This window comes from Gobio gobio (assembly GCF_949357685.1).
Source record: "Gobio gobio genome assembly, chromosome: 22".
In the NCBI taxonomy this organism is placed as follows: Eukaryota; Metazoa; Chordata; class Actinopteri; order Cypriniformes; family Gobionidae; genus Gobio; species Gobio gobio.
In genome coordinates, this window is record NC_137118.1 from 2,821,634 (window position 1) to 2,842,243 (window position 20,610).

The window sequence follows — 20,610 nt, forward strand, 5'->3', positions numbered from 1 at the left end:
TGAGAAATGATTTGTGTGTCGGTTTCATTTTTATGCGCAATGCAAATGCATCACTTTGTAATACCAGCTGCATCTTTCTTCTTATTGCATCATAAAATCTCTTCATATTTGTTTCAGGGCTGTTTTTCTCTGAATCTCATGTACCGTATCCCCTGTGTGTGTGTGTGTGTGTGTGTGTGTGATGCAGGTGCTGGGTCTCTCTCAGGGGAGTGTGAGCGACATGCTCTCTCGGCCGAAGCACTGGAGCAAGCTCACACAGAAAGGAAGAGAGCCGTTCATTCGCATGCAGTTATGGCTGAATGGTGAACTGGGCCAGGCTCTGATGCCAATGCCCGGACAGACTCAAGGTAACTCATGGACACACTTTACCATCACACACTCTACAAAGCATCATGGGGGAAAATACAATCAAACGCTGGGCGGCAGGGGTTCTTGAGCACCACAGGAAAAAACTGATTTCAATTTGGAGATTCGTTTAAATTGATCTTAAAATAACCAAAATGTTGAGGAGTGAATAAAATAAATAAAGGGAAAAAAATAACATAAAAGAAAAAGTAAAATACGAGGAAAAAAAAATATAAATAAAATATAAAACTATATATATATAGAATAAAAATAAAAAGTAAAATATAAAATAAAACATTTTATTTTTTTAATAAAATAAAATATGAAATAATATAAAATAAAAAATCTTTGGATTGCATTTTTGTCTAATTAATACATTGAAAAAAAATTATAATAAATAAAATATTGAATGTGTCTTATAAATAAAATATAAATAATAATTAATAATAAATAAATACAAATAATAAAAAATAAAATATTGAATGTGTCTTATAAATATAATATAAATAATAATGAATAATAAATAAAAAAAATATAAAATAAAATGAAATATAAAATAAATAAATAAATCTTTGGATTGCATTTTTGTCTAATTAATTAATAAATAAAAATAATAATAATAATAAATAAAATATTAAATGTGTCTAATAAATAAAATATAAATAATAATAATTTATAATAAATACAAATAATTATTAATAAAATATTAAATGTATCTAATAAATAAAATATAAAATGAAATATAAAAAAAAGATCCAATAAAATAAAACATCTTTGGATTGCATTTTTGCCTAATTAATAAATAAATAAAAATAATAATAATAAATAAAATATAAAATAAAATAAATAAAAAAAATCTTTGGATTGCATTTTTGTCTAATTAATTAATAAATAAAAATAATAATAATAAATAAAATATTAAATGTGTCTAATAAAAAAACATATAATAATAATAATAAATACAAATAATTATTAATAAAATATTAAATGTATCTAATAAATAAAATATAAATAATAAAAAAAATATTAAATGAAATGAAATGTAAAAAAAAGATAAAAATCTTTGGATTGCACTTTTGTCTTTAAATGTATTTTCAGTATAGCAGTTTTTAATCTGATAAATGTTAAATATATTTTACTGTGGTGAAATGTGTTAAGCAGTAAAATGAAATATTGATGCATCTTGCATTTATTTATTTTCTTTAAGTGCCAATATCTCATGCTTCAGAAGTGTTGCATCGCAAGTGAGAGTGTGTTTCACGTCTGGAAAATTCACATCCTGAAACCATTCAGATTTAGTCCTTAGATAATAACTTCAACACGCATTATTTGATGCAGAGCAGCAGGATGTTCTCGCGTCACCTCAGTGTAGTTTCTTCATCTCTGCACAGAAACATGCGTAGTGGCTCAAGACGGATGTGAAAGTGCTTCTCGTTGTGATGTGGCTTTGGTTTCTTGGTTTCACTACTCACATCCTGAGCAGCCGTCAAAGCCACCATTCATTCGGCTGTCATGGGCGTTAGCGAATGTGAAACTCTCCCTTCGATCTCTCTGTTTCGCCAATCACACCCTCTTCCCCTCGCCAAAATTACATTACTCTCAAATACATCCAGCAAGCCTGGGTTCTCGTGTTGAGGAACGCTCATTTTTGAGGATTCTGGATGGAAAAAAACACTTTTTTTCTGTGTCTAATACAGGACCGTTAAAAACAACATTTCCTGAAAATGCTAATGGCTGCATTCCTTTGACTAATGCTGGTTTTAGCCTGGCTTGAATAAATAACCGAGGGCAAACCAAATCTCCTCTTCAGTAGTTTGGCCAGCTGCACCTCGCTCGGCCTCACGGTTGGAGAATTTAAATAACTCATGACTAAATGGATGCACGATCACAATGTTGACCCACTTTCCGCGTGCATGCTAGGCTAACGGCATTCTGTCGATCGATTTAAGACGTCTATCAAAACGTCTATCAAAGCATCACACTTCACAATGTTTGCGCTACAGATCTGAATGATAACAGAAACTGACTTCAGACTCGTGTGTGTGTGTGTGTGATTTTGCAGTTCAAGGCCTTTTTAAACCCCGTTATGCTGTTTATTAGCAGTCATCAGTTTTTATGTTTCCATTGACCTGAATTTGAAGGAAAGGCGCTGGGGGTTGGGTTAAATCTGCGTGGATGAGGAGGGGGTTCGTCTCACAGGGCCCATCCAGAAAAGGCCCCCTGGGCTCTCTCAAGGGCCTCCTTGAGCTGTTGTAATCAATTAGCCCATCAGCGCTGGAATATATGATAATTACCCCCCTCTTCTCCTCTGTGACTGGCTGCCGAACGCACCATCATGCTCCAGTGGCTGATTAATATGCAAATAATCAGCCGATGGAATGATAAATGGGAGTCAAGCTGTGTGTGTGAGTGCGAGGCCGATTATGATGAATAGCACTTGCTCGCTGTCCTACTTAAAGCTTTTCTCTGTCATTTTTACCACAAATTAAGTCAAGTAATATATACATTATTGTGCTGAGTTCAGCCAGAGGTGCAATGGGGGACAGGAATAGGAAATGATCAACTGTTAAAGGGACTTTTTTTAAACCACACAGAGCGACAAAAACACAAGGTTATTGTAATTTTGAAGTCTTTACATCACATTGGAAACCTTGTATGCTCACCAACGCTGCATTTATTTGATAAATGGGTCAATGACAAATAAGAAAAATAAGATTTTTTTTTAAGATCAAAAAATAAGAATTTTAAGCAAAAGAGTTTTAAAAGGCATTTTTATGTCCAGAAAATGTATGTTGTTGATTCATATTGGTTTTACAGCTTTTAAGACAGCATTAATTCATTATTAAACAAGATTTATGATTTTACCACCCGGAAAACGTCAGGTGGTGCGACCATATATTCATTTAAAATAATATACATAAACAATATACATATGAATTATTGTAAAATGCATATTACATGGTAAATTCCCTTTCCATTTTCTATGTATTGCCCTTTTAGTCCTATTCATATAAACGGACACTTTTCTATGTGTTCAGAACGCAATTTCCCATAAGGAGTTTTTTTTAAATGTTTTAATGTTACGGTTCATGGTTATATTTCTTACTTCATTTTGCAATTGCAGTGGTTATTGATACTTTTAAATGTAAATTTGCTGGTCACACCAGCTGACATTTTAGGTCTTTGAAACACCACAACCACAACACAAATTTCAAAAAAATTAAAAGCGTATCTTATAAAGGAAATATTGTAGATCAATTTGATATGTGACATGTATTTATTATTATTTTTTTTTAGGAAAATAATGAATTCGGACACAAAAAACATGTCACGTCATTGACCCAAATACAACAATAAATACATTACTCAAATGACAACAATCGTTGTGATTATAATTTTGAGCAAAATAATGACGAAATTTTGACTTGCAATGACGAAAACTAGACTATTATGCTCAGACATTTAGTCGACTAACACGTGACTAAACAAAAACAGGACGAGGTTCACTAAATATGATAAAAACTAAAAAGCACATTTGACACAGGACTGAGAATAAAGCCCTATTGGGACGGTAATTGTTTCTTGTGGGGTCGTAAGGGATGGTCATCATTGTCAGTGATTTTATTGCCGTCTGAATCCAGAATGTCAGTGTTTTTCTCCCACCACCCGCGTAAAAATCCCCAGCCGAATTATCTACCGTTGTTAGACAAACACCAAGGTTGTGTGGTGATTTAAAGGAACACGCCGACTTTTTGTGACTTTATCTTATTCCCCGTGTCCCCCAGAGTTAGATCAGTCCATACACACCATTCTCATCTCCGTGCCATAACTCTGTCTGACACACCCACCGCTAGCCTAGCTAAGCACAAAGACTGGAGGTAAATGGCTCCAGCTAGCCTAGCTTAGCACAAAGACTAGAGGTAAATGGCTCCAGCTAGCCTAGCTAAGCACAAAGACTGGAGGTAAATGGCTCCAGCTAGCCTAGCTTAGCACAAAGACTGGAGGTTTACCCTTAAACTTACCCATACCACCACACCTGTCCCTAACCCTACCCTTAAACTTACCCAGACCACCACACCTGTCCCTAACCCTACCCATATTCCACCTCAATATCAGCAAAGGTGTTTTGCAATACAATTTGAACACAGTAAGTACATTGTACTTATTTTTTGATGTAAGTACATAGTACTTAAGGCCACCTAATATAAAGTGGGGCCCATAAGGGTTCATGATATATTTTTGCACGTTTTATTGTGTATGAGCCACAGTAACCTTGGCATAAGGATATATGTTTACACACACACACACACACGCTTCCGGTGACGTGCCAGTCCGGATAGTTGTGTTTAAATGAACTGGCCAGGCTTGACCGATTTGCCAGATAATCTGAACAGCAGGCACAGTAATGGCCCGAGCTTTAGAGGTCTGTAATGGGTTTCTTTCTTCCAGCTGCCCTGTTCTGTGCCTCACAGCTTTCAGCACGCAGCACTTAGCACTGAGCTAATGCACCTCAGCGCAGGAGAAAAACTGCAAATGGTGGCAGGACACAGGAAAGAGCCTGGATGTGGGAAAAAACGGGACGCTTTTGATTTAGGTCAAGTGATTGGTAAAGTTTATGGAGTCGGTTATTGCCTAAAAAACAGGAATATTTCACCTGGAAATGAAACTTTGTCATCATTTACTCGCCCGCATGTTGTTTCCAAACCAGCATGACTTTCTTTCATCCCCTGTAACGGCCCAGAAAACCCCTGCGCTCTTCAGAAAGCTTTCGGTTTTGTTCTGATTGTGTCAAAGAAAGATTTGCAACGACACTGTTTTCATTTTTTGGGACGAATTATCCTTTTCAGATAAGACTGAAAGACGACAGTCAAACCAAGAATGTTTACTAGTGTGTGTGTAGTTCATTTATGAGCAAAATAAAGTCAACTGTGACATATTATACCCAAAACTTCCAGGATCAATATTTGGGACTAAAATGATTCCCTTTGACCTGAGCATGATTTGCTGAAGTGTCTTTTCTTTAATGTGACATTTGACCCCACAGACTGAACAAAATGAAGCATTGCTTGGTCTAAATTAGTATGATCTAATTGTGTATTAACACACACAGTCTGGTGTTAATCTCGAGTATCTGTAGAGTAGTGTTGATCCTTCATATCTCCCGAGAGTCTTTAGTTTATCAGATTACAAGACAGACACACTGAACCAATTCTTTCTGAGAACAGCCGAGCTTGTGGAGGCGTGCAGTGGGCGGAGCTAAAGACACACACACACACACACACACACACACACACATCAAGGCATTATCCCAGGATAACTCTTGATTCACTATATGTTCGTGTTGTTCACATTATATGCACTTACACACCGATTGCCAACAAAACACACACATTTGATCAGTTTCACTCACGCCTGCGGTTTCCACTCATGACCGGGAACACACACACACACACTCTCACACTCATACACACACACACACACTCACACATGTTGGGTTTTCATGTTTTATGGGGACTTTCCATAGGCGTAATGGTTTTTATACTGTACATACCGTATATTCTATCCCCCTACACTGCCCCTGCCCCTAAACCTACCCATCACACACACACACACACACACTGCCCCTGCCCCTAAACCTACCCATCACAGGACACATTCTGCATTTTTACATTTTCAAAAAACATCACTTAGTCTGATTTATAAGATGTTTTCCTCATGGGGACCTAAAAATGTCCCCACAAGGATGAGGATTTCGGATATTGCCATCTTTGTGGGGACATTTTGTCCCCATAACGTAGGGATTACCTGTCCACACACACACTGACACACACACACACACACACACACACACTCTCACTCACCGCCTGCGGTTTCCACTCATGACCGGGAACACACACACACACTTGCAGAACTCCGGAAACACAAACTGCATCCACTGTTCCCTTAACGCTGGGTTATTTGTGAAGCTGAACAAGCTGATCTTTCCCTCACACACACACACACACACACACACACTTCTTTAGTGTCTTTGTTGATCTTGTGTCTAAAAACACAACGCCAGCGTAACCCGAACGAAGCTCATTGATGGACGCGCTCTCGCTCTCGCTCTCGCTCTAGGTTATGTGTGTGTGTGTGTGTGCTCATCCGGGAGAAGTGCCCATATAAGGAATTCCGCCCTTTATGACGTCACACAGGGCCATGCTCTAAATTTTTTTTAGTTTGAATCCTGAAGGAGTGTGTTTGGCCACAGAAAAACTCTGTCACACTCGTGTTTTGAAATGTTGTCCATGTTTATCATGAGAATCAACTCTAACCGTGTAAATAAGGCAGAATGCAGGAAATAGCTTTAGACCCGCCCCTTTAAATCTAACATCTGATTGGTTGATAGACCCTTTTCACAGACTGTGATGATGCGTTTTAACGGTCATCAATATCGTAAATCCTGCAACGTTTTTTGTATTATCATTTAAAAAAATATATATGTACATTTATAACACCAATACTTTGTATTTTATTACTTTTGCATCAAATTACAATAAGAAAGTTTCCGCTGTTGTGAGGGTGTTTAGTAATAGCCTCTATGGGAGTGATGGTAAACATCAACATATTTCTCTCTTTTCACTGCCGTTATTAATCTCACTCTATTTTCCCCTCTTTTTGAAAGTTATGAAATCACTACTGTGGCGTTTTTCTTTTGCTATGTGAGCAAATGGTCACCAAAAAAAAATTTAATGTATTCTCTCATTCACAACTATAATATTTAACCCAATTATGGCGACTTCCGCTCTGAGAAACCCGGAAATGTGAAAAGGGTCTGTAGTAATCCACTCCATCCCTTTCTAGTGATCTGACATTATCAAGATGAGTTTAACTCTGTCATATTTTATTACCATTTATAGAGAATAAACTGTGCTAATGTGAAGTGGTTTGACTGTATGTAGATCCACGGCTCTTTCCTGTCCTCTAGCAAGTGTCCTGTATATTGCCTGTCCTTACTGACCCTCATTAGGACGACACACTCAACCGGGCTAAAACAAGCTCTCCTCCAGGGTGTGTGTGTGTGTGCATAGGTGTGTGTGTGTGTGAGTTGAAGAGCACTACATGACCCCTCATCAGTCTCTCCAGATCCTCTCCTCTGAATGTCAGTCCGCCCTTGCGATCGTCCAATCAGAACTCGTATAAGATTAGAGCGCGCTTTGAGGTGAGAGTGTGTCGATCGGATGTTTTTGGGCCCGTTCGGTTTAAACCTGTTGTGAGACTCAATCCCATCATGCATCAAAATTAGGGCTGGACAGATGTAGGCTTTCACGTTTGCGCGCGCGCGTGTGTGTGTGTGTGTGTGTGGTCAACCAGCTGTGTGTCCAGATGCGGTCGCCCCTCCCGTCCTCTTTATCTCACGCATACTCACTGGTTACTTGCAGCATGTCACAGGAACATCCTGTCATTCCCGCTCGTGTCCCTGAAACACCTCCCACACACACACACACACACACACACACACACACACCACGCCGCCAGTCAAACTGTCAGCAGGCTGAGCGTGGTCCTGCTGCAGATCTGATATGACTCGAGCCTCGAGCGCTCTGCTCTCTGCTTGTCCCGCAGCTCGACTAGCCGCTAATGTGAAGTGACGCCCCCCCCGATGCTCTCTTCACCACCAGCACTGCCACTGCACTCCCACAGCCAATCCACAGCCCCGCTCCGGCACTAGAGGATGATGGGACATGAAAGGGGAGAGTGTTGGAGAGAGTGCTGGGTGTCTGTGTTAAAGGAACCATTCTCGCGTTTATGTCGTTCCAAACGCGCGTGGCTTTATATTTTATGTTAAACGCAAAATAAAGGAAAGTGTACTTTTTTTTTTTTTTTTTTTATGTTTTTGAAAGATTTCTATGGTCACCAAGGCTGAATTTATTCATACAGTAATATTTCTAGATAGTATTGAAAGTGCTTTAAAACACATCTTTTAGACACATCTTGTCTAATGTTTTAAAGAATAGCATTTATTTAAAATGGAAACGTTACTGTCACTATAGTGCTACGCTCTAAAAAACGCTGGGTTAAAAACAATAGGTTGGGTTGAAAATGGACAACCCAGCGAATGGGTTGTTTTAGCCCAGCGGTTGGGTTGTTTTAACCCAGTGATTAGGTTGTTTTAGCCCAGTGGTTGGGTTGTTTTAACCCAGTGAATGGGTTGTTTTAGCCCAGTGGTTGGGTTGTTTTAACCCAGTGAATGGGTTGTTTTAGCCCAGTGGTTGGGTTGTTTTAACCCAGTGAATGGGTTGTTTTAGCCCAGTGGTTGGGTTGTTTTAACCCAGTGAATGGGTTGTTTTAGCCCAGTGGTTGGGTTGTTTTAACCCAGTGAATGGGTTGTTTTAGCCCAGTGGTTGGGTTGTTTTAACCCAGTGATTAGGTTGTTTTAACCCAATTAATGTTTTTTTTTTAGCCCAGCGGTTGGGTTGTTTTAACCCAGTGAATGGGTTGTTTTAGCCCAGCGAATGGGTTCTTTTAGCCCAGTGGTTGGGTTGTTTTAACCCAGTGATTAGGTTGTTTTAACCCAATTAATATTTTTTTTTAGCCCAGCGGTTGGGTTGTTTTAGCCCAGTGATTAGGTTGTTTTAACCCAATGAATGTTTTTTTTTGTCCAGCGGTTGGTTTGTTTTAACCCAGTGATTAGGTTGTTTTAGCCCAGTGGTTGGGTTGTTTTAACCAAGGGAATGGGTTGTTTTAGCCCAGCGATTAGGTTGTTTTAGCCCAGCGATTGGGTTCTTTTAGACCAGCGGTTGGGTTGTTTTAACCCAGTGATTAGGTGGTTTTAGCCCAGCAATTGGGTTGTTTTAGCCCAGTGGTTGGTTTTTTTTAACCAAGTGAATGGGTTGTTTTAGCCCAGCGATTAGGTTGTTTTAACCCAGCAATTGGGTTCTTTTAACCCAGTGGTTGGGTTGTTTTAACCAAGTGAATGGGTTGTTTTAACCCAGTGATTAGGCTGTTTTAACCCAGCAATTGGGTTCTTTTAGCCCAGTGGTTGAGTTGTTTTAACCCAGCTATTGGGTTGTTTTAGCCCAGCGCTTAGGTTGTTTTAGTACAACGCTTGGGTTGTTTTAGCCCAGCGGTTGGGTTAAATGTCTGACCAATGTGTTGGGCAGTTTTATTTATAACAGGTTAGGCAACATTTAACCCAACCGCCGTGTTAAAACAACCCAACCACTGGGTTTGTCCATTTTCAACCCAACTTGAGTTGTTTTTAACCCACCATTTTTTCGAGTGTGTATTTTTGGCCTTGAAGTTTAGAGATTCTTCAAAAAATGACTTTTTGGGATTTAAACCCAGAAATAAACATTGTTGGTAGAGATATCTTGGACTATATTAATTATTATTTGTTCTTATTATTTGTTGATGTCAATGATTAAAATATAACCCTTTTTATTCAAAAAATATATTTAAAAATGTACATATTAAAAAATATATATATATATATATTTTTTTTTTTAATATGTACATTTTATGCGAATATATATATATGTATTAATTTCTCTGTTTTTGAAAGACTTCTATGGTCACCAAGGCTGCATTTATTTGATCAAAAATGTAATAAAAACGGTAATATTTTGAAATAATATGATATATTATTACAAGTGCTCAAAACATATCTTTATTGATATAAATTATAATCAAAACAGTTGTGCTGCTTAATATTTCTGTGCAATCAGTGATAAAACATTTTATTTGAATATAATGTAAAAAATAATATTTGAAATAGAAACGTTAGTCACTTTTGATCAATTGAATGTGTTCTTGCTGAAGAAAATCATTAATTTGTTTTAAAAGAATCGTACTGCTCCCAAACATTTGACCTATAGTGTATTTTTGGTCAGGTTTGGAATGATATTTTGTGATCTATCCCTTTAAAGCCTGAAATAAACACGTTGGGAGAGCTATATTAATTCTCTCTCTTCCTCCTTAATGTATTTGTCTCATTACGCTTCAAGAGAAGCTGTGACTTGGCATGACGTGATGCATCTGTCACTGTCCATCACTTCCTGTTGCTGAGCAGGAAGACCTTGGTTGGGGTTACGTTTCATTGGCTACTCACTCCATATTTAGACCGATCTTCATTCAGGCCTTCTGTCGATAAGTAATGCCCAGCCAACGGACGAGGTCATGTGCCGCGTTGGCGCAACGTCTTAATTCGGTTCCTCTCGTTTCCATAGAGATTACTCCGAAGACCTCAGCCAGCTGCAGTCCTGCCCCAGAATCCCCTCTGAGTTCGGCTGAGGAGTCGGTAAAAAGCCAGCCGGAGGAGCAGATGTGCCGGGCATCCACCCAGGAGCCCAGTGAAGCGTCCGAGTCCCAGCCTGGCACGCCTCTGCCCTTACCTCTGCCGGGACACGCGGGTCTTAGCATACAAGAGATGGTGGCAATGTCACCCGAGCTGGACACCTACGCCATCACTAAGAAAGTAAAAGAAGTTCTCACAGATAACAACCTCGGTGAGTGTGTCCAGTAAACACCATGATGCCCAGTGGACCTCCAAATGGGACTAGCTCTAATCTAGACATCACTATAGCTCAGAGTTTGTCCTGACGTTTTGTGGCTGTGTTTGGTCGATTTTATTATATTCAAAAAACATTAACATAGGGCTGTCAAACGCGATTAATCGCGATTAATCGCATCCAAAATAAATGTGTTTACATAATATACGTGTGTGTACTCTGTTAATTATTATTTATATATAAATACACACACGAGCATGTATGTATTTAAGAAATATTTGCATGTATATACATTTATATAATCTATAATAAATATAAATGTTTTATTTTTTTCTTAAATATATACATGCTTGTGTGTGTATTTATATATAAATAATAATTAACAGAGTACACACACATATATTATGTAGACACAAACTTTTATTTTGGATGCGATTAATCGCGATTAATCTTTTGACAGCCCTAGTTAATATAAACGTAACTCATTTAGGGTGATAGTATTATGAATGCGTTAATAATTTAGTAAAAGTAGACATACACACAGTACCGTATGAATGTTTTTAATGTTGAAAAAACAGCAATATTGTGAAATATTATTACTATTTAAAATACCTGTTTTCTATTTTAATATACTTTAAAATATAATTTATTTCTGTGATGCAAAGCTGAGTTTTCAGCATAATTCAGTGTCACATGACCCTTCAGAAATCATTCGAATGAGGATTTGAAATTGTTTTTGAAAGACTTCTACGGTCTCCAAGGCTGCATTTATTTAATCGAAAATGTAATAAAAACAGTAATATTTTGAAATAATATGATATATTATTACAAGTACTCAAGACATATCTTTATTGATATAAATTATAATCAAAACAGTTGTGCTGCTTAATATTTATTTGATCAAAAAAAGAAGTCTCTTATGCTCATCTAGCCTCCATTTATTTTGATAAATGCAATATTGTGAAATATTACTATTTAAAATACCTGTTTTCTATTTTACTATATACTTTAAAATATAATTTATTTCTGTGATGCAAAGCTGAATTTTCAGCATAATTCAGTGTCACACGATCCTTCAGAAATCATTCGAATGAGGATTTTTGGAACAGTTTTGCTTATTTTTTCAGGATTCTTTGATAAATAAAAGTAGCTTTTATTGAAAATATAAATATTTTGTAGCAAAAGTTCAAAAAGTTTAGGCTCATTAATTTATTTTTCTTTCTTCTTTTGCAGCAAGGATGTGTTAAATTGATAAAAAGCATCTTTTTTCTAATCATTTTGAAAGAAATGCTGTTCTTATTAACTTTTTAATCATCCTGAAAAAGTATCACAGGTTCCAAAAAAAATATACATTAATAATAAATCCTCATATGAGAGTGATTTGTGAAGGGTCATGTGACACTGAAGACTGGAGTAATGATGATAAATTCAGCTTTGATCACAGGAATAAATTACATTTTAAAGTATATTAAAATAGAAAACCATTCATTTAAATTGTAATAATATTTCACAATATTGCAGTTTTTTCTGTATTTTTAATCAAATAAATGCAGGATTGATGAGCAAAAGAAACTTATTTTAAAAATATTAAAAATAGCCTAATCTTTTGACCGGTACTGTATATCAAAGACGCACAGTTTAATATTAACACTATAAAGTCTCTTGTCATTTGAGGTGTAACATAACGATAACAATAAAATGTTATTTATTTGCCAAACATGTGCCAGTTATGAAGGGCTTCGGGTAGTTTAGTTTACAATATCATCATCATTGTGGGAAACTGTCTCTGGCTTTACCATACAGGACATCACAGACCATATATAAGAACATAAACACATACAGATGTTAACAGCATTGGGCACAAAGGTAATGATAACTTTCTTCATTGCATGTGGTCTCCCTGATGGCAACAGGTGAAACTCCCCGTGAAGAGGGTGAGACACATCCCCTACTATCACTAAAGCCTTGATTGTACATGTGTTCAGATCATTCAGATGTCTCTGTGTCCGACTGGCTCATTTTCAGACCTGGACAGCTTGTGTTTGACACTCAAACCACTTTAGGTCATGTTAAACATTCAAATACTCGCAGAAAAGTGATTTAAAGGGTTAGTTCGCTTCAAAATGAACATTTCCTCGCCCCATCTCATCCAAGATGTTCATGTGTTTCTTTCTTCTGCTTTTTGAGGATCATTCCAGGATTTTTCTGCTCATAATGGACTTCAATGGGAACCAACGGCTGAAGGTCCAAATCACTGCAGTTTCAGAGGAAGAGTTTCAGAGGCTCTGACCAATCCCAGACGAGGAATAGAGTCTGATCTAGACAAACCATCGCCACATTTACAACACAAATACACATTTATATACTTTAACCTCTAATGCTCATCTTGCGTTGCTCTATGACGGCCATGGATTGCGTAATCACTAGGGTTGGGTACCGAAACCCGGTGCCTATATGTAACCGGGCCGAATCAGAACGCAGATTTCAGTGCCTCATTTCGGTGCCACTTAAGTTCAAACGTGCTTTCGCACTTTGGCTGGACAGACGCCCTCAGCGCTATTCAGTGCTTTCAACCACATCATGTCTATTTTAGGTTCCAACCATTTAAATGCTCATAAGTACTAGCAAAAAAACACACACTGATGTCTATAGCGGCAATAACACTCCTTTCAGACAGTTATAACTTGACTACGTGTTTAATTCACATCAGATACACATTATATAGTAACTCTATAGTTTATAGAGTTCAGCGGTCGCTCACTTTCATGTGTTTCGTGAGACGTGGATAATTACGTGTTGTAAATCCGACAGATCCGATTCTCTGAGGCGCAAACTAACACGGCGACGCCCATCGCGCATTATAGATCAACTAACACACATTCACTCACACATATTTGAAAATCAGAATATCAGATAGTTTGTGACATAGTTTGTGAATATTTTGAATAAAAAAGAAAAAGTGAAATAAACCCGATACAGCTGAGCTGTCATACAGCGATATTGCGGCAGCTGTTTGTCATGTGAGAAGCACGACGCGTCGCCATGGAAACAATAAGGCGGTGCGTTCTAAAATATTTAGCCTGAGAATATGGTCATATTTCTGCAAAATAAAGCTGAAGCTTGAAGCTGGTTTGTAGCAGAGCAAGAATACAGACGACTGCTGTTATTACTGTAACTGTTATTCAGAGTTACATTAGTTGTACTCGGGTTAGGTGGCTTTAGTTTTACTGTGAATTTGTAAAGAAAATTGTGTTTTGTATTTATTTATATATTTAAGTATACTTTAAACTTTTAATAAATGGTTCAATTTAAATAATTAAAAAAAGCTATTCTTTAATGTCATCCACCTCGTTTTGTGGCTCTTTTTTTTTTTAGTATGGGTTTCGGAAAAAACCCAAATGATACCCAACACTAGTATCACGTCAGAAAGGTCAAATGTTTACAAAGCGCTCGTGTGAAGACTAATACAAACATCGATGTACAAACATCGACACACTAATACAAACATCGATGTACAAACATCGACACACTAATACAAACATCGATGTACAAACATCGACACACTAATACAAACATCGATGTACAAACATCGACACACTAATACAAACATCGATGTACAAACATCGACACACTAATACAAACATCGATGTACAAACATCGACACACTAATACAAACATCGATGTACAAACATCGACACACTAATACAAACATCGATGTACAAACATCGACACACTAATACAAACATCGATGTACAAACATCGACACACTAATACAAACATCGATGTACAAACATCGACACACTAATACAAACATCGATGTACAAACATCGACACACTAATACAAACATTGATGTACAAACATCGACACACTAATACAAACATCGATGTACAAACATCGACACACTAATACAAACATCGATGTACAAACATCGACACACTAATACAAACATCGATGTACAAATATCGACACACTAATACAAACATCGATGTACAAATATCGACACACTAATACAAACATCGATGTACAAACATCGACACACTAATACAAACATCGATGTACAAACATCGACACACTAATACAAACATCGATGTACAAACATCGACACACTAATACAAACATCGATGTACAAATATCGACACACTAATACAAACATCGATGTACAAATATCGACACACTAATACAAACATCGATGTACAAACATCGACACACTAATACAAACATTGATGTACAAACATTGACACACTAATACAAACATCGATGTACAAACATCGACACACTAATACAAACATCGATGTACAAATATCGACACACTAATACAAACATCGATGTACAAACATCGACACACTAATACAAACATCGATGTACAAATATCGACACACTAATACAAACATCGATGTACAAATATCGACACACTAATACAAACATCGATGTACAAATATCGACACACTAATACAAACATCGATGTACAAATATCGACACACTAATACAAACATCGATGTACAAATATCGACACACTAATACAAACATCGATGTACAAATATCGACACACTAATACAAACATCGATGTACAAATATCGACACACTAATACAAACATCGATGTACAAACATCGACACACTAATACAAACATCGATGTCGGCGATTCTGAAGTTGGAGAGTGGAGTGTTTTTTGGTAAAGGGCGTTTGTATTACTGTGCGTTCACACCAGATGCGACTTGCATGAATAAATTACGTTATTCGCGATATAACATTTTGAGTTTACGCGCTTCATTTGCGCGTGACATTCACTTCACAACAGACACAAATCCGCGTAATGGGAGGGGCTTCTGCCAGCGGCTTTAAAATACGGCGAAAAAGCTCAATTTGCCGACTTTAGCTAGCTTGTAGTCTCAATATGTATATATATAGCTCAAATTGAGTAAAGAGCGTGTTTTACAACTCACCAGTTGTCCGACCTCCTCACTCACTTTCTTCCAAGCAAGATCCTTTTTATTCCTGTTTCTATAAAGTATGAAGATGTATCGACAGCTCCGGGGATCCACATGTGATTTTGTCCTCATTGTTGTCACTACTAGAGCAAGCTCCTGATTGGTTAATGTGGCGCGAATATCCGCCAAAGTTAAGCTTTTTCAACTCTTCGAATCACGTGTTACGCACGTCAAACGCTCTTTTTGTTTGTGTTGTAAATGTGGCGATGGTTTGTCTAGATCAGACTCTATTCCTCGTCTGGGATTGGTCAGAGCCTCTGAAGCTCTTCCTCTGAAACTGCAGTGATTTGGACCTTCAGCCATTGGTTCCCATTGAAGTCCATTATGAGCAGAAAAATCCTGGAATGATCCTCAAAAAACTGAAGAAAGAAACACATGAACATCTGGGATGAGATGGGGTGAGGAAACGATCAGGAAATGTTCCTTATAAAGTGAACTAACCCTTTAACCTCCTGATCAAATACAACCTTTGTTGAGCTTTCTTGCTAATGCTGTCCTGCGGGCGGATCCACTGCAGCTTTGGCTCTTCTGTTGTGCAGCGTCATCATTGTTCTGCGTTCTCATTGGTTGGCTGGCTTTGGGGATTTCATGCAAATCGCTCGCCCATCAGGACAAGATCTCGACCACTGAAAATCACATCGTATTTGAAACAAAACTGACTAGACTAAATTAAATCGGAGATATAACTGAAGCTATTTTCATAGTATTTCATTTTTTCCCAATGGGAAATGTGTTGTTTATGACTATGACTATCAAATTGAGAGTATATGCATTTGTTAAAGTCGTCATTTTGCATTATTTCAACTTATTTTTTCAAGAAAACGTCTATTTTTATTTATTATAGTTCATAATATTTTATTTAGAAAGGGTTACTTGCATTTATATTTATTATATTTGATCATATTTTTTGTTAGGCCCTTTTTGTTTATTATATAATATGTATATTTAATATATTATACTTTTTTTTAATTTAACAAATACTTCCGGAACTCAACACGCGTGTCATAACATACATTTAAGCTGTAATCGTGTTTTTTATTTACTAATAGGGTTGGGAAATTGGCTTACATTTAAACCCACACCTGCCCTGATGTTTCTTATGTCGTCCATGATGTAGGTCTGTCTGAAGCACTCAGCATTCACCATTTATACATGTTTAATCGAGACAGTACATCATATTCTGTGCCCTTCACTAATACTGGCACTCCTGGTAAATATGAGCAAAGGCGGCTGTGAAAATAAATCTGCATTGTTTATCTTTTTGATCTTTCATTCACAAAATTCACCAAATTCAAACCTTTCATTGAAATGAAAGTCACATTATGAAATAAATGCTTTTCTCCAACGCATGTTGGCCACAATTATTAGAGTAAAATATCTATATTCCCATTAATATTTACATGATTATGAGCATGAGATGGTCCTGTCCCACAGGAGGATAAATATGAGGAAGGCCAAATTCCCTCAATCGTCATCACAATGAGTAAAAGCACAGAATATAGTTCAGATGTGCAGCTAAAGATTGTTGAGCTTCACACAATAAGAAAAGAGCTAAAGCACTGAAAATGCCCATTTCCACCATCAGGGCAATAATGAAGAAGTTCAGTCCACTAAAGATGTTCTGAATCTGGAAGAGGACGTGTGTGTGTGTGTGTGTGTGTGTGTGTGTGTGTGTGTGTGTGTGTGTGTGTGTGTGTGCGTGCGTGCGTGCGTGCGTGCGTGCGTGCGTGCGTGCGTGCGTGCGTGCGTGCGTGCGTGCGTGCGTGCGCGTGCGTGTGCGAGAGTTTGTGAGAGTGTGTGAGAGTGTGTGTGTGTGTGTGTCGTCCTAATGCACGATAGGAGGAGCGTTTGAGTGGACAAAGACTCTCCAAGATCACAGATGGCAGAGATTAGTCGAGTCTTGGGCTCAGAAAGACTAAAAACTGTCTCCAACAGCTCCGCCATCAGCACAAATCCAGAAACAAACTCCAGCATATTCAGTGTTCAGACACGACTGGACCCTCAGACGGGACCTGTGGTCACATGACACTAAAACAAGAGCTTTAGAGCGGCAAACCCACCAGATGGAGATCAGAAGCCGCCCATGGCCACGGTTAAACACACCGCTGGATCTTTAATGTCAGGGCCGGTGTTTTTGCTCCTGGACTTCTTGTTCAGACACACGGCATCATAGATTCAAGCAAACACCAGCAGATAAAACATCAAAACCTGCTGGAGATCTTATAATGGGCCGTGGTTGGATCTTCCATCAGGACAATGACCCGAAATCAACACAGAAATGTGTCAGTGAGCACAAACTGAAGGCCTGAGCTGAGCCCTATAGAGAATGAGTGATGGAGTGAAGAGAAGAGCTGGAATCTGAAGGATCTGGAGAGATTCTGTGTGAAGGAATGGGCTCTGATCTCCAAACTCATCCGCCATTACAGAAGAAGACTCGAGCGTCTGTCCTGGGGGAAGGACGGGGCAATAATTGGGACACTAGAGAACATTAGATTTTCAAAAGGATAAACAATGCAGATTTATTTCCAGAGCTCATATTTACCATGAGTGGCAGTTTTAGTGGAGGGCACTGTGATAATGTCTCTCCATGTGAGAGGACAGGTGGAGGACAGGTGGAGGACAGGATGAGGACAGGTGGAGGACAGGTGGAGGACAGGATGAGGACAGATGGAGGACAGGATGAGGACAGGTGGAGGACAGGATGAGGACAGGTGGAGGACAGGTGGAGGACAGGATGAGGACAGGATGAGGACAGGTGGAGGACAGGATGAGGACAGGATGAGGACAGGTGGAGGACAGGTGGAGGACAGGATGAGGACAGGTGGAGGACAGGTGGAGGACAGGTGGAGGACAGGTGGAGGACAGGTGGAGGACAGGATGAGGACAGGATGAGGACAGGATGAGGACAGGATGAGGACAGGTGGAGGACAGGTGGAGGACAGGATGAGGACAGGTGGAGGACAGGATGAGGACAGGTGGAGGACAGGTGGAGGACAGGATGAGGACAGGTGGAGGACAGGTGGAGGACAGGATGAGGACAGGTGGAGGACAGGTGGAGGACAGGATGAGGACAGGTGGAGGACAGGTGGAGGACAGGATGAGGACAGGTGGAGGACAGGTGGAGGACAGGTGGAGGACAGGATGAGGACAGGTGGAGGACAGGATGAGGACAGGATGAGGACAGGTGGAGGACAGGTGGAGGACAGGTGGAGGACAGGTGGAGGACAGGATGAGGACAGGTGGAGGACAGGTGGAGGACAGGATGAGGACAGGTGGAGGACAGGATGAGGACAGGTGGAGGACAGGTGGAGGACAGGATGAGGACAGGTGGAGGACAGGATGAGGACAGGATGAGGACAGGTGGAGGACAGGTGGAGGACAGGATGAGGACAGGTGGAGGACAGGTGGAGGACAGGATGAGGACAGGATGAGGACAGGTGGAGGACAGGTGGAGGACAGGTGGAGGACAGGATGAGGACAGGTGGAGGACAGGTGGAGGACAGGTGGAGGACAGGATGAGGACAGGTGGAGGACAGGTGGAGGACAGGATGAGGACAGGTGGAGGACAGGATGAGGACAGGTGGAGGACAGGTGGAGGACAGGATGAGGACAGGTGGAGGACAGGTGGAGGACAGGATGAGGACAGGTGGAGGACAGGTGGAGGACAGGATGAGGACAGGTGGAGGACAGGTGGAGGACAGGTGGAGGACAGGATGAGGACAGGTGGAGGACAGGATGAGGACAGGTGGAGGACAGGATGAGGACAGGTGGAGGACAGGATGAGGACAGGTGGAGGACAGGATGAGGACAGGTGGAGGACAGGTGGAGGACAGGATGAGGACAGGTGGAGGACAGGATGAGGACAGGATGAGGACAGGTGGAGGACAGGTGGAGGACAGGATGAGGACAGGTGGAGGACAGGTGGAGGACAGGATGAGGACAGGTGGAGGACAGGATGAGGACAGGTGGAGGACAGGTGGAGGACAGGATGAGGACAGGTGGAGGACAGGATGAGGACAGGTGGAGGACAGGATGAGGACAGGTGGAGGACAGGTGGAGGACAGGTGGAGGACAGGATGAGGACAGGTGGAGGACAGGTGGAGGACAGGATGAGGACAGGTGGAGGACAGGATGAGGACAGGTGGAGGACAGGTGGAGGACAGGTGGAGGACAGGATGAGGACAGGTGGAGGACAGGATGAGGACAGGATGAGGACAGGATGAGGACAGGTGGAGGACAGGATGAGGACAGGTGGAGGACAGGATGAGGACAGGTGGAGGACAGGATGAGGACAGGTGGAGGACAGGATGAGGACAGGTGGAGGACAGGATGAGGACAGGTGGAGGACAGGATGAGGACAGGTGGAGGACAGGATGAGGACAGGATGAGGACAGGATGAGGACAGGATGAGGACAGGTGGAGGACAGGATGAGGACAGGTGGAGGACAGGTGGAGGACAGGTGGAGGACAGGATGAGGACAGGTGGAGGACAGGATGAGGACAGGTGGAGGACAGGTGGAGGACAGGATGAGGACAGGTGGAGGACAGGTGGAGGACAGGATGAGGACAGGTGGAGGACAGGTGGAGGACAGGATGAGGACAGGTGGAGGACAGGTGGAGGACAGGATGAGGACAGGTGGAGGACAGGATGAGGACAGGTGGAGGACAGGATGAGGACAGGATGAGGACAGGTGGAGGACAGGATGAGGACAGGTGGAGGACAGGTGGAGGACAGGATGAGGACAGGTGGAGGACAGGATGAGGACAGGTGGAGGACAGGTGGAGGA

The 20,610-nt window shown here is 40.1% G+C and overlaps 1 protein-coding gene across 4 annotated transcripts in view; it reads left to right on the top strand.

The window, feature by feature from the left end:
- Positions 1–20,610, top strand: part of cux1a (cut-like homeobox 1a) — a 263,147-nt gene that overhangs the window by 223,698 nt on the left and 18,839 nt on the right. For 3 of the 4 annotated variants that reach the window (XM_079804718.1, XM_079804717.1, XM_079804719.1), the window contains 2 exons: positions 188–347; positions 10,554–10,832. In XM_079804718.1, the coding sequence (XP_079660844.1) occupies positions 188–347; positions 10,554–10,832 (439 nt within the window). Of the gene's footprint in view, positions 1–187; positions 348–10,553; positions 10,833–12,748; positions 12,770–20,610 lie in introns of all 4 variants that reach the window. The other variant, XM_079804716.1, reaches the window with a different exon arrangement.